Source organism: Ovis aries, chromosome 8 (assembly GCF_016772045.2).
Source record: "Ovis aries strain OAR_USU_Benz2616 breed Rambouillet chromosome 8, ARS-UI_Ramb_v3.0, whole genome shotgun sequence".
In the NCBI taxonomy this organism is placed as follows: domain Eukaryota; kingdom Metazoa; phylum Chordata; class Mammalia; order Artiodactyla; family Bovidae; genus Ovis; species Ovis aries.
This window is the reverse complement of record NC_056061.1, coordinates 6,084,948-6,099,692: the sequence shown is the minus strand read 5'-3', so window position 1 is coordinate 6,099,692 and position 14,745 is coordinate 6,084,948. Positions and strand designations below refer to the sequence as shown.

Below are 14,745 nucleotides of genomic sequence, written 5' to 3'. Positions count from 1 at the left end.
CCAGCAAGTTAAATAAGAGTCCACTCAAAGTAATACATTCCCCCAGAAGTGATTTTGTTTATTTGCAGTGTTATATCTGCTCCCAACTTTCCTGCATCAGCATAGATAATCCAGGAGTTGAGTCTGGATTTGTTCTATGGCAGCTGGCTAATGGGTTACTTGAATTGTGTACACACGCTAAGATTTCAGTGAATTCACTTACGTTAGAAAACAATAACCTTTGTCACTTAATGTCTTGGAAGGAAAACTCCGAGAGCCTGCGCTTAACCAGTAAAGACTATTTGGAACTTTAACACAGGGTCCAGCACTCGTTGCTAAGAATCCCGAGCTCTTGTCTTCTGCATCTGAAAAAGATGGCACCAGGAGGTACTATTCTTCCCAGCTTCCTGCCACACCCTCAGTATTTTTCTCAAAGTGACAAATTTGGAGGCTAGGACCATCCAGCGCTGTTTCCAAGCAACTGTTGAGGGCCGTAATAATTCTCTCATCTCTGCAGATACCTTCCTGAGTTTGGAGAGAGAAAGCTGGGCCGATGGTCCCCATAAGAACCCCTAAGTAAAGTGGTAACTGCTGTTTATTCAATGAGAATCTCAATAAATGGGCATTTGTTCTGTTGATTCCTGTGGATGGTCTACAGAATGAAAATTCCAAATTTCATTTCCTTCGTTTCCCAAGGACTCCTCGTCCTGTTGCAGTCTTAAGGAAGTACGATTTTGTCCCCATCAGTGCATTTTCGTGTCCTCAGATGCAGGACTCCGGCATCTTTGTAAGATGGGAGAGTGGAGAAAGTGAAGTTGGTCAGCTGCTGAAGGAACCCTGGCTTCCTTCACTAGCTCTCCTCCCACGCCCGCTGAAGAGGACAGCTCTGAATCTGGGTTTCTGATGATCTTGGCTTCCCATCTTGCCCGACTCCAGATTCCTTCATATCAGCACAAATGAAATGACTGTGAATTATATGTTTTGGCCAGAAGAGGAAGAGGTGGTGTCTGCCCAGACTTGTAAGAAACACAAGAAACACTAATAGTTGTGGAATTTGTGTTGGCAGGAGGTGTGGCACTGCCATTGGGCTTTACTTTCACCCCTCTTCCCCCTGAATATTGGTAATACTTTGGGAGTTTTAAATACAGAAAAATTCAGAAAATAATATGACATGCCTATTTACCCATCGTTCAGAATTCACACATTTGACCGTTTTTTATCCTCTTTGCTTCAGATCTTTCTAAGAATAAAATGTTATGAAGTTTAAGTTCAAAACACCTCCTTGATTCCCTTCCCTTGTGAACCTTCCTGAAGATAACCTTGATCATGAATTGATTGTGTATCTTTGCAGGTCATGATTTTAGATGTTCATGATGTGTATGTTATATGTAAATCCATGATAATTGATTTGTGCATGTTTTGAAATTTATAAGTAATCATGTATTGCATTCTATTTCTTTTGTTATTTGACATTATAATGAATGAGTGTAGCTTGTTTAGGTATATTATGATAACTAATATATGTGGACTTTTTCTAACGACTTGTTTTGTGGTTTATGTTTATCATGTGTTTTCCTCTTTTCTTCCCTGCCTTGGATTTGTAAAATTTGCTTTATTTCACTCCTCCTGATTTGTTAAGTGTATAGATTCTTTTTATTTTCTTAAAAAACATAATGCCTGTCTTAAAATTTTTATTTTAGTGTGATCTAAAATGATTCTGTGTCTGTATAATCCTCCAGAACAAAACCAGGACCCTCCCATGCTGGAGGTGGAGATGCTGTCTCCCCCCTCTTCTCATGTTTTATGGCTGTTACTGTCTAGACCTGTGCCACCCAGGATGGCAGCCACTAACTACACGAGGCTGTTAGCCACTGAGAAAGAATGAGCCAAGTTTAAAAAATTTTAATTTCATCAATTTAAATTTAAAAGCTGATATTCGATTCAGAGACTGGGAGGTTTTAAACATGTTTGCAACAACCTGGATATGTGAAAATACAATATAGTTTATGACCGCTAAATGTGGGTCAGATGTTCCTAGTGAAAACTTGGCATTTGAGTGGAAGTGTGCTGTAGACGTGAAAGACATGCCGAGTTTTGAGGATTTAGTGTGAGGAACGTTTGTCACGTATCTGATTAATAATTTGAATCTTGATAGCATGTTGAAATGATAAAGTTTTAGTTATCTTCAGCTAAATATATTATCAAAATTAGTTTCACCTTTGTCTTTTTACTTTCTTCATGTGGCTATTAGAAAATCTGAAATTACATTTTATAATTTCATAGGGCAACACTAGTCTGTGATTTCTATTGAAATATTTTAAATACACAAAAAATAGATATTAGATTTGCCAATATATTTTATACTTTTTTCTTATACATTTTTCTTTCGTGTCAATTCTCTTTTCTTCTTGCTGAATTTGATCCTTTAGGTTTAGATCCTTGTTGAAAGAGAGACTCTGTTGGCAGTAAACTCTTCTTAGTATTTATATTATGACACACCTTCATTTATCTTTACTCTTGAATGATAGCTGGGTGTAAAATTTTAGGCTGACAGTTTTCCTCAACTCCTTGAACATTTCTCTGGAGTTTCCTGTTTACAGATTCTGGTGAGAAGGTAGTTCTTTGAAAATAATCCATCTCTTAATTCTGGAAACTTCTAACGGCTTTCTTCATTTTCTTCGACCTTCTGTGGTTTCATTATGTCTCGTTGTATATGTTTGCTTTGCTTTGTTTCCAGTTTGCTCCTTGGTGTGAGTTTTTCGTCTGGAGACTCATGACTTCAGTTTGGGAAACTTCTCACCCGTTATGCCTTTGCCTTCCTCCCAGTGTCTCTGTTCTCTGCTTCTGAAAGTCTGTTAAACATATGTGGATCCTTGCAGTTAACCACCATGTCTCCTAACCGCTCTTTCATACTGCTTATCTGCTTACTGCTGTTTGGTACATTCTGGGCTAGTTCCTCAGCACTCCATGACAATTCATTATTTCTCCTGCTGTACCTGGCCTAGACTTTACCTTTTGAGTTCTTTTTAATTTCAAGGAGCCTGCTTTCATTTTCAGAACTTGCAGTTTTAAAAAGTTCAGCTACCTGTTGATTTTTGCCATGCACAGTTTGTGCTCTTGACTGATTCTCCTTTTTCGTTGGGTTACCAGGTGATCCAGCTGCCTGCTGACTTGCGCCACCCGCCACCCAGTGACTCCCCCAGAATCCCCGCTGTGCCTTCCATCAGGCCACCACATGTGTCCCCTACCCCTGGCTGGTTCTTAGTTCAGCCCCCATCCAGTTGGATGCTGAAGGAGCCTCAGATGTGTGAATAAGATTTTTTTTGTTAAACCATGGTTCTCTGCCTTCTTGGCCATTCTGCATTCAAATTAGATTAGCGTGAGGCTGCCCTGTCTAGGGGAGTGGGCAAGAACCCGTCTGCCTTGGATCCCCCTGCAGCCTGTCTCACTCACTTCATCCTTCCCTTCTGCTCACAGGGTGGTTGAAGTATATCTGAGATCATCTGTGTACACCCTCAAGCCTTATTTCTCACTTTTCTTCATTTTTATTCCTCAAAATCTTGGACGAAAGCTTTGGGCTTCTCTTTTGATTCCTTTATACCATGACCTCCTGCTCTCTCCAGCCTCATGGCTAAGTGTTAGCAGTGTGATAAGACAGCCTGAAAGGTGGTAGGTCCTTCTGAAATTGTATGCCTGTTACTCTGTGTAACAGAAGCAGATGACAAGGTTGCAGGGAATCTGGATGTAAGGAATTGCATTCAACCTCAAGGCTCCATTGAATTTAATATATCATATATGATAATTTACAGACTCATTAATAATGACAAATATGGCTTAGTAGATATTAGTCACAAGTATGGAAGTCTAGAATTTCAGGATTAAAAGGTGGTTATTTTACCTCTATATTCAAATAAAAATTGTTGCTATAAAAAAAGACTCATTAAAGCCTTATATTTTTTTTTTATTTTTTTTAAATATAAACGTATTTATTTTAATTGGAGGTTAACTACTTTACAATATTGTATTGGTTTTGCCATACATCAACATGAATCCACCACAGGTATACACGTGTTCCCCATCCTGAACGCCCTCCCTCCTCCCTCCCCGTACCATCCCTCTGGGTTGGCCCAGTGCACCAGCCCCAAGCAGCCAGTATCCTGCTCTGTGTTTTGTTGTATAACATTTGTATAGCCATTCGGTCTATGAAATGCTCTCCGCAGTATCTCGCTTGATCGTAAAGGTGACCCTTTGAGTTAGGTGTCACTATCATCGATCAGAGAAAGAGACGGAGTCACATGATGAGGTCACTGTCCCAGACCACCCGGCTCTGAGCTAGGGAGCCGAGAGTGAAGTGGTGTCTGGACCTGCATGTGTGCCGCAGAACCCCACTGACGCCAGGGTGAAGATCATTTGGGTTGTTCCTGCCTACCAGTTTGCTGTGTGCCTGTGTAGAGAGTGATCTCGGGGAGTAGTTGCCAGAGAAACCAGCTGCGCTACAGTTGTCTCTCTTCCGTCTCCAGGCTTAGGCTCATTCATTCATCTGGAAGTATTAACATAGTCAGTTATACCTGCCTTTTTTGGGGGTAGGGGTGGTTTCCAGGTTTCTCTTTTTCAATAATTGGCATCCAATACGAACAATATTAGGTCAGTTTAGAGAGTAATCAGTCATATTGCTGTCACAAATCCACTGCCTGGAAGCATATTGAACATAATGTCATTAATATCAGTTTAAGGGAAAAAAAAATTGTGGATAATATCAGTTTCAGGAAAAAAAATTTTACTGTCATTTAATGTCAGTAGAAGCTGTGTGGAGACTTCCCTGGAAGTCCAGTGGTTAGGACTCTGTGCTTACAATGCAGGGAGGGTGGATTCAATCCCTGGTCAAGAAACTTAACATCCCACATGGCCAAGAAACTTAACTTCCCACGTGGCCAAAAAACAAATAAGTAGTAGCTGTGTGCTGCTGCTTTAGAAGCCTGTCAGTTACAGGTAGAGGGTAGCCCAGATCAGATCTACTGAGTGGCCTGATAAGTAAGGATGAGAGCCCAGCACTTCAGACAACACAGCATCTGGTTGTGGCCAGACAGGTCACATTGGTACCTGGGGAAATGGGCAAAGCCAAATGGCTCGCCTGTTAGACTTTCTCAAGATTTCCCTGTCTCTAACTCAGCCGGCTGATGCAGCACAAGACCTGCGAGCCGGACATCCTGCGCCAGAGAGTGGGGAGAGGAAAGAGAAGCTCTGTTTTCCTTGATGATAGAGAGGATTGCACGGATGAGGGGGGAAACGGTTGGTGTGGAAACAGGAGAGAACTCCAGGGATGTGGGAGGTTCTGAAGAGAGAGAAATCCGTAAACTGGCCAACAGGCAGCCCCAGGGAAGAAGAGGCTTACTGTGTTGTTTGCATTGAAGAAAAGGTTTTGTCTTTCTCAAAGACTTTATCTACTTCTGACCTGACTTTTACATATTACTTTATAATCCAAGCGTTTATTTATTAATAGTTTTTTGGCCACACTGTGCAGCTCACGTGATCTTCGTTCCTCTACCTGAGATTGAACGCAGCCCCTCCGCAGTGAAAGTGTGCAGTCCTAACCACTGGTCTGCCAGGGATTTTCCTGTAACCTAAGTGTTTAAATTTAATCTTACTTTATGTGGACTTTCCATATGTTCACATAGCTTAACTATTTTTAATCCCATAACATTAATAATTACGTTGTTTATCTAAACATTTGTCTGTTATTTACCGATTCTGTGAGTTGTTTCCAGTTCTTTCATATTAGAGTACAAATAAAACGGTATTTTTACAAAGCTTCTTGTTTCTTTCTCTGACTCTTGGTTCCGAAATCAGAATTACTCCATCATTACATGATTAGTCCTCTGTGTCTTTTTTATATTGCCAGATTGTTCTTTGAAAATATATTGATTTACAGTGTCACCAACCCCAGCGAACAGTGGGTTTGAGGAGCTTTTAAATGTTTTTCTCATTTTATCAGACTAGGCATTACCACACAGCTGTTTTCTTTTGCTAAGCCGTGCATTGCGTCAAATGTCAGTTTGCTCTTGTATGTTTTTTGTCCTGGGAACTCTTCCTGTGTGTGTGTTAGTCTCTCAGTTGTGTCCGACTCCTTGTGACCTTTTGGAGTGTAGCCCCACCAGGCTTCTCTGTCCTTGGAATTCTCCAGACAAGAGTACTGAAGTGGGTAGCCCTTCCATTCTCCAGGAGATCCTCCCGACTCAGGGATCAAACCTGGTTCTCCTGCATCACAAACAGATTCTTTAGCGTCTGAGACACTCCTCTGTTCCTGCATGCTTTTCTGCTAAGTCACTTCACTTGTGTCCAACCCTTTGCGACCCTATGGACCGTAGCCCACTAGGCTCCTCTGTCCATGGGATTCTCCAGGCAAGAGTACTGGAGTGGGTAGCCGTTCCCTTCTTCAGGGGATCTTCCCCACCCAGGGACTGAACCCTCGTCCCTTAGGTCTCCAGCACTGGGAGGCAGGTTCTTTACCACTAGCACCACTTGGGAAGCCCACTCTATTCCTGTGTTGTGTCAAATAGTTTTAATTTTCTGATTATTTGAAGTGTTTTCATCTTATTTATTGTCTAGCCAATAAAAACATATTGACATAATTGATTTGTCTTATAAATCTAAGTGTATTTATGGAGTCTGGAAAGGAGCTGTCACAAGAGTGGGCAGATGCTTCCCCGGGGGCATGGATCAAACTCTGGAAAGAAATCAGCTAGCGTGGCTGGGTGCTGGGCCATTCCGCTGGGGCTGGGAGTGTGGGAGAGACCCTGGAGTTACTGATGGAAAAATGGGAATTCAGGATAAATGTGTCAAGTCTTATCAGGAAATGGGCTAGAAATCAAAGCTAGCTGAGTATGGGGTGAAAATAACAATTTTGCGCTTGGCCTGGGCTTTTCCTGCTCTCATCTTAGGGAACAAAGTGACTATTGGCTCTCTGTTCTTTCCCCCAGTGGCAAGAGAAATCAATGAAAATTGCTTCAAGTGAATGTACATTGAGAACAGGGGCTCAGATCAGTTCTTGCAACAATTCTGGTGTAATATTAGAGCAGTTATGCAGATAAATGCTGTGTGTGTGTGTGTGTGTGTGTGTGTGTGTGTGTGTGTAAGACGTATCCTTTTACAAATTTACTTTTCCCTGGAAATTATCATTGGCTTATGTAGTCTTTTAATATGCATTTTCCAACTTAAATACAATTCACCCAAATATTTTCTTTTTAGTCTCCAGAGAATACAGAGGGCAAGGATGGATCCAAAGTAACTAAGCAGGAGGTAAGTGTGTCTTTGACATCCTGTATTCAGTTACTAACTGGAATTTCTAGTATTGTTATGACTGTCTGCATCTGAATGACTGCTCTTCTAAACTGGATTGTTGAGACTACGTAAACCAGAGATAGAAGTGTGGCTGTGTTTCCGCCCTTGGCCCGGGCAGGTTTCAGTTAGGGGCGCTCAGGAGGTGTTTCCCACTTAGCATGTTTATATTTCTGCTTGTCCGTACTGCTGTCTGTTAAAGCAGATGCTGAGAATTCCTTCTGGGCAAAGAGTGAGATAATAGGTAAATTCATCAAGGAGAACAATGTCCGCCTTTCACAGTAAGGAAATGAAAGACTGTTGATTTAATAAATTCTCCACTCCAGTGAGTGAACTATAAATTACCGTTTGGGCTCTGAATATTTGCCTAAAAGCAGTCGTCTTTTAAAGTCAAAAACTACAAAAGATATGTAAAATGCCAGAATTTTGAAGTTTTTTACTTCTAACCAGGAAAATTCTTAGGTTTTGGGATAATTAGATAATAAGTCAAAGAAGCTCTGTGTGAAAATACAGAAAACTCCAACAGGCTAGGAGCTTGGAAGAGATGCTTGCCTTTGACCTTCCATGGCAATATCATGAGCTTCTAAAAGGAGACGAGCTAGAATGAGATGGTAACTGTGGTGATAGCCATTCCCTTTCACACAGAGCCTTACAGTGTGTAGAAACACTGCAGCTCTTAACCCTTGAACTTACAAACTCAAAGGGGTCAGGAGAGAGACGAAAATACTATCTAGTTACAGAGTCTTTGATTGGGTGACTCATAGTGTGTTAATAATTCAGAGGTTGTCAGGAGAGCAAAACCCCTACACATGATTTGTAAAAGGAAGTTCGTTCTGCCGAGTGGAAAATCTTCAACAGAATCTGTAAAGAAATACTTCAAAAGCAGAACAAACAGAACTGCGTATAGCCAAGTCCCCGCCGTGCATTTACCCAGTTTTCAGTGTCTAGCGGAGCTTGGGAGGTAGCACTGGCAATCCAAGGTCAAGTCACTAAGCAGATGGTGAAAGTGAAAGTGAAGGCGTGTCCGCCGCTTTGCGGCCCCGTGGACTGTAGCCTGTCAGGCTCCTCCGTCCATGGGATTTTCCAGGCAAGAGTGCTGGAGTGGACTGCCATATGCAAGTCACTCAGTAGTATTCAACTCTTTGCAACCCCATGGACTGTACAGTCCATGGAATTCTCTAGGCCAGAATACTGGAGTGGGTAGCCTTTCCCTTCTTCAGGGGATCTTCCCAACCCAGGGATCAAACCCAGGTCTCCCACATTGCAGGCAGATTCTTTACCAGCTGAGTCACAAGGGAAGCCCAGACAGATGGTAGAACCAAACAAAAAAATGTTATACCAAAGTTCCAGTGCTTGAATTTTCTGGAAAATGGTGAAATATAATCTGTAGGACAATTGACTAAGTGTAATACGCCTTAATGTTTTTAGGTTTTGGCACAAATGCAGTTGGGTTTCTCCTTGGGGACTGCTATTTAAATTGATCTGTCAGAAAACCTAGAAACCATTATGTACAACAGATCGTGGACAGTGAGAACTTTTCCCTCCTTTCAACACTAAAAGCAAGCTGGTTAGAATATATGAACGAGATTCTTGCTCATACAGTTGTCTTATGCATATTCTTTTAGCCTCAGAATTTTTACTACTTATATTTTTACATTATTATTTTTAATGTTTTATCTGATTGCATATATTATCTTGCTGCTATCAGAAATCTTTCCTAGAAAAGACTCTTCCTATCATTTAAATCAGGATCAGATTAAAACTTATGATTTGTCTTCAGGACACCAACACAATTGTTTAAAAAGTGAAAAGGTTGGTTAATTAAAAGTGCTTTGGGATAAGAACTGTTTAATCATATATTGATTGATTTTCCCTGCTAAATTGATGGGGCTTTCTAGTTATGTCACTGAGTGTGCCCAACCCAGTCTACAGTCAATAAATATCAGTTACAAAGGAGGATCCCCTTTTGAAAATCTTCTCAGTGGTATTTGAAGGGCATAGTGCAGAGTATAGTATCTGGACAATAAATGACCAAAGTGATAGGCTACAGTCATTACACTGGGCAGATTCCTAAGCCCTTTCACCTCCATTGTTTGAGCTGACCCTTAATTTAACCCTGGAACAAGGGGAGAGAGCACTTCGGGATTTCCATAGAGCTAGTTGGCCACGCACAGAGCCGACTCATTGGAAAAGATCCTGATGCTGGGGGAGATTGAGGGCAGGCGGGGAAGGGGGCGACAGAGGATGAGGTGGCTGAATGGCATCACTGACTCAGTGGACATGAGTTTGAGCAGACTCTGGGAGATGGTGAAGAATAGGGAAGCCTGATGTGCTGGAGTCCAGGGGGTTGTGGAGTCAGACACGACTGACTTAACGACCGAACAACAGCAAGAGCATTCCTACCAAAGCAACCGAAAGATGTATGGAGACTTGATGCACCAGGCTGTGCAGATTGCGTAGTGACAGAGGAGCAAAAGTCTCTGCCTTCATGGAGCTTCCACTTAGAAGGGAGAAAGAGCAAATAAAATGAGGAGAAATCTGCTATGAAGAAAAAGAAAGCAATCAGAGGGAGCAATTTATGTCAGAGAAGCACTGTTTTGGTGAACAGAGGCACGAGTTATTATCCCCATTTAACAAGAGTGAAAAAGGTTCTCAGAGAAATAACATACTTTTCCCTCACTTCGTCAGTTGCAGCACCAGGAAAGCCGTCTGAGTCTTCTGACTCAGAATCCCCTGTCCTCATGCCCCTTTTGGGGTCATCGTGAGTCTGGTCATGGGACTTCATGGTGGTCCAGTGCAGGGGGCCCGGGTTCAGTCCCTGGTCAGGAAGCTATAAGATCCCGCATGCCACACGTCATGGCCCCAAAAAATCGAATCTGGTCACCCAGTGCCTTTTCTCTGTCTTCTCCGTCCTCCAGGCAAGACCCTGATACGCATCCTGCTCCACTTCTCAATTCTGCAAAGAAGGGAAATTCGACCTAGCTCTTCATTTGTTTCTGAAAGTTAAAAGCAACTTGACTTGTGGGCTTTACTTGGAAGTGCATGGTGAAGCACAGAGGCATTAAGGAGTCTCATAAAAGTAAATGTACTTCTGAATTCCACTGGAATGGCCCATATGTTTTGAGCAGTGTTCAGCTAAGTCCAGTGATTCTACTTGTCCCTAGCTCTCCCAGGGAATTCTGTCATATTGAGATCAGACCTCTGTGTTGCTTTTGCAGGACATTAAAGACTCCGTATCTTTCATAGTAGCCCTCACTATAATTTTTTCCAGCCTAGGGAGTTTGTCAGGTAAGCAGTCAATGCCTACTGAATAATTCCGTTTTGTCCAGCACCTGTGTACCACAGTAACAAACCTTCACGTGGTCTCTATAACTCTCAACGACCCATCATTCTAAAAGCCTGCCTTTTTTCCCCTGAAAACTGCTCTTTCGGCCACTTTTCCTGCGGATTCACAATCAACAAATGGAGAGACTTTTTTTTTTTAAATTGACGTATAGTTGATTCACCATATTGTGTTTCAGGCACATAACAAGATGCTTTGGTGATACACATACATGTATACGTCTATATTCTTTTTAAAAATTCTTTCCACTATATTACAAGATATTGAATATAGTTCCTTGTGCTATACAGTAAACCCTTGTTTATTGAAAGAAATTCTTAAATCTTTTTTAAAAATAGTAGTTCTGCCCCACAGTGTGAGTCTCAAATGAATACTTGAATTCTAGTGTTTGAAAGAAGGGAGAAGAGCAGCCTGGTCTAGCATATATCCAGTAAATACAGTCCAGTCATCTATAGGAAGATTTGTGAAATGTGATGAGACTTTGCAGGAAGGTGTGCACGCCTGCTGCAAAGTCAGTACTACTGACTGTGAGCGCAAGTTTGTTTGAGCCTCCCCTCTCTGCAGTGAGAAAGAGCATCTCTTAGGACGGTTTAAGAGAAGAATATTTAAGAGAAGTTTGGGTTTTTTTTTTCCCCCTCCCTGACATAGAAAGAAGAGCTGGTGAATTTTAGGCAGGAAGTCATAAAACCAATTTACTGTAAAATATATGCTTTTTAGATATGGCTCCATTTAGACAGCCTAGAAAGGCAGACTTTGTTTTGCATGCGTTTTCTAGACTTTTCATTTTGAAACTCTTGTGCTGGACCTGAATTATGAAAAGGTAGTGAGTCATTTGGATGGGAACAGCTGGCAGGCCAGTGCTCTGTTGGAACGCCTCTGGAAATCCCGGGGTGAGGGTGGGGTATGACATCACTCTGCCTCTTCATGTGTTCCCTCTTGCTTGGAGAGGGAGGGGGCAGAGAACCGTCTAGTTGGGGAGTTTTTCACAAGATCTGGCTTCCCTTCAATGAGCTCTTACTCAGGACAGCTTGTTGGTTGATAGGGAGGCAGTTGTAAATAATGGTTAACCTGTTGGCCCCTTTTCAGGCTCCAGACTGGATCCTAAGTAGCCAGTGGCCTTGGCACCGCTCCCTGCAAGTTCACTCTTGCTGTGCGTGTCTGGTGCTCACCCAGTCCAATCACTTCCATGTTTGCTGAGGGCCCCCGCGAGGCATCAGAGCTTCAGAAGTGCTAGAGAAGATGGTTCCGTGCAGAAGGGGCACAGACAAGGGGCAGGAGGGAAGGCCCACGTTGTGTGTTGCGCTGTGCACCCCCTGACCCTGTGCAGTGATGTGTCTGCACAGTCTTCTGTCTCGACACTTCTGCCCGCCCACCTGAAGTCCAGCTCTGAGCTGTGCACACGAAACCAAGGTTAAAGTTATTCCTGGAGGCTCTGGCCTTTCATTTCCTTCTGTAGTTTAAAGAAAGACAGCTTTAGCTTCTTCTGGCTATATTCAGCAAGAAAATTCTTCCATGTCGAGATGGCAAGAAACACTCCAAGGCCCTTTGGTCTTGACCAGCTCACCCAGACTGACTTGAGAATTCCGTGATTCCTTGGAATTGTGACCCAGGTTCCTGCTGACGATTTGCGCTGACCATCAGAAAGATTATTTGAGACCTTTAAGCTATTGTCATGAGGCAGAGTCTGCATAAGGCAGCAAATTAGGGAAAAGCTTGCGTTCCTTTTTTTTTTTTAATGAGTATTCTTGCATATCTACTGTATGTTAGGTGGTACACGGTTCTAGTAGAAATAGAGCTACGAACCGAAGAGAACGGGAGGAGTATTTGCTCCTGGAACACTTATAAAGAAAGGAAGTTGTAGAAAGTGAAATCCCTTGAGGCTCTGTCTTTGGCTGGTGAGGAGCAGATTATCAGTTGTATGTGCGTTTTTCTGAAATATGTAGAGCATTTCTGCTCTTAGTAATTTTCTTTGCCATTTCCTTTGCTGTGAAGTTGCACCATCCTTAGGGAAGATTTCCTTGAAAAATTCTGGTCTCAAGAGATTCTCTAAATTTGTAAACTTCCAAATGAAAAGAGCTTTATACTCTTTAAATCTTTCAGCGATGTGCATTTCATAGATCAGTCATTGTGTTTATTTTGTTACAGGTAAAAGGAAGCTGTGGTTGTTAACTGCCTAAGATTTGTAGTCATTCTCTTTTCTAACATAGTAACCAGGGAGGGGACTCCTGCTATTTCGGTTTCTGCACAATTATATAAGTCTCTTTTTGTATAAATGTATAAGCTTCGGTTCTGCTTGTAAGGAATGCGCGTCAGACTGGACTGGTTCTGAAATAGCGCCTCAGTGCTGTTGCTGCCCATTTTATCACACAGTAGATGATGGTTTGGGTGGCAGCCTAAACACGTCTTCCCTGCCTTGCCCATGGCGCCCTCCCCTGTGAGAGGCCATTTCTTTGAACAGTGCACCTGTACCTCTTTACAGACACTTCTTCTGGAATGTTCCAGTGCGCAGGGCACTTGGGGTATGTTTAACTGCTCATGGGGGGTTGAGGTGGGGGATTAATGGGACTCATGCGTACTATTCTTTCAACAAAGTAAGACAGTAAGAATGAATTTTTTTAAAAAATCGGCTTGATTGTGCAAAATCACGAAGAATTATGTTTTGTGTTTCTTTTCCTTTGCAGCCCACCAGACGGTCAGCCAGGTTGTCAGCGGTGAGTAGTTTGGGCCCCACTGTTGCTAGCTCTTACACACACACTCCTTCTGTCCGCAGCAGCAGAATGAAGACTAAGGTAGTGTTTCCTTTGAGCTTTGTTTAATTTCCTTTTTGGAAATTACCTGGGTCAGAATTTCGAGCAGGTTTGACAAGTGTTGCCAAGCAATTCACTTAATCAAATAGACTGGTGAAGAACAGTGGCCAGCCCAGCAAGCAAGCATACGAAGCCCAGAAAGTTGTTTGATATGGCTGGAGCTGTGCGATGAAGAGTGACGTTATTAGCAAAGCCCTCATCTCCTATTCTACACCTGATGTACCAAAGGAGACAAGAAGTCTTGATTCTGTCTCCATGAGAAAGAGAAAATCCATACCTTAGTCAGAATGTTCTGGAAGTCCTCTGAATCCATAGACTGTCGCCTTACTTCAGAAGCAGAGAATCTTTTTAAAAAAGGAACCATTTCTAGTGTGCCACCTGGGGTTTCCCCCTCCAGGCCAAGCCCAAGGAAGGGTCGTGGGTTGAGAGCATTGAAGCTGGGATGGGCAGTGATCAAGCCTTGACAAGACTGCCCCAGCCCTCCTCACCCTGCCGTGCTCCTGGCTGAATCTGGTGCTCCTCCCACCCAGCCTGCTGGTGTGCCCTGCCTCCTCCTGCTGAGACCGGTCAGCCTGGCTCTCTGGAGGGGGACGTGCGCTGCCCACTGAGATGCAGGGGGAAAGGCATTGACCTCTTGGCTCACAGCCCATACTAGATGGCACTGGGACCTTCAGGGGAGCCTGGCTTTCTTCTCAGCCCACACCTGTGCCTGGCACAATGCAGGGAATCCAAGCTGAAATGGATATTGGAAACTTTTCATAAATTAAAAAAATGTATATCAGTTTCTGGCTTTTTTCTCAATATATTTTTGCTAAACTTGTTTCACAAATTTAAAAGAAAAGGAAAGAAATAGGTGTTGGAACCATTCTCAAGTTGGGAAGTATAGCTGGGTTTAGGTTGGGTTGAGCCAGTGTTCCGCATGTGTGCGTGCTAAGTCACTTCGGGCGTGTCTGACTCTTTGTGACCCCGTGGACTGCAGCCCCCCAGGCTCCTCTGTCCGTGGGTGCTCCAGACAAGAACACTGGAGTAGGTTGCCATTTTCTCCTCCAAGGGATCTTCCTGACCCAAGGATCACGTTTCCTGTGTCTCCTGCGTTGGTAGGCAGGTTCTTTACCACTAGCACCACATGAGGCCCAACCTAAGAAGCAACATCAGAGTCACCTGGAAGGTTAAGACCTGGGAGGTGTGTTTGTGTGTGTACATAGTTAATCCAGATTCTGCTACAATACCAATACAATATACCAACACAAAAGGTGTTATGCTTGTCCAATGGTATGATTT

At 42.9% G+C, this 14,745-nt stretch overlaps 1 protein-coding gene across 5 annotated transcripts in view; it reads left to right on the top strand.

The window, feature by feature from the left end:
• Positions 1 to 14,745, top strand: part of HMGN3 (high mobility group nucleosomal binding domain 3) — a 34,431-nt gene that overhangs the window by 14,508 nt on the left and 5,178 nt on the right. For all 5 annotated transcript variants that reach the window (XM_004011117.5, XM_042253160.1, XM_012182432.4 and 2 more), the window contains exons 2-3: positions 7,225 to 7,275; positions 13,339 to 13,368. In XM_004011117.5, the coding sequence (XP_004011166.1) occupies positions 7,225 to 7,275; positions 13,339 to 13,368 (81 nt within the window). The remainder of the gene's footprint in view (positions 1 to 7,224; positions 7,276 to 13,338; positions 13,369 to 14,745) is intronic.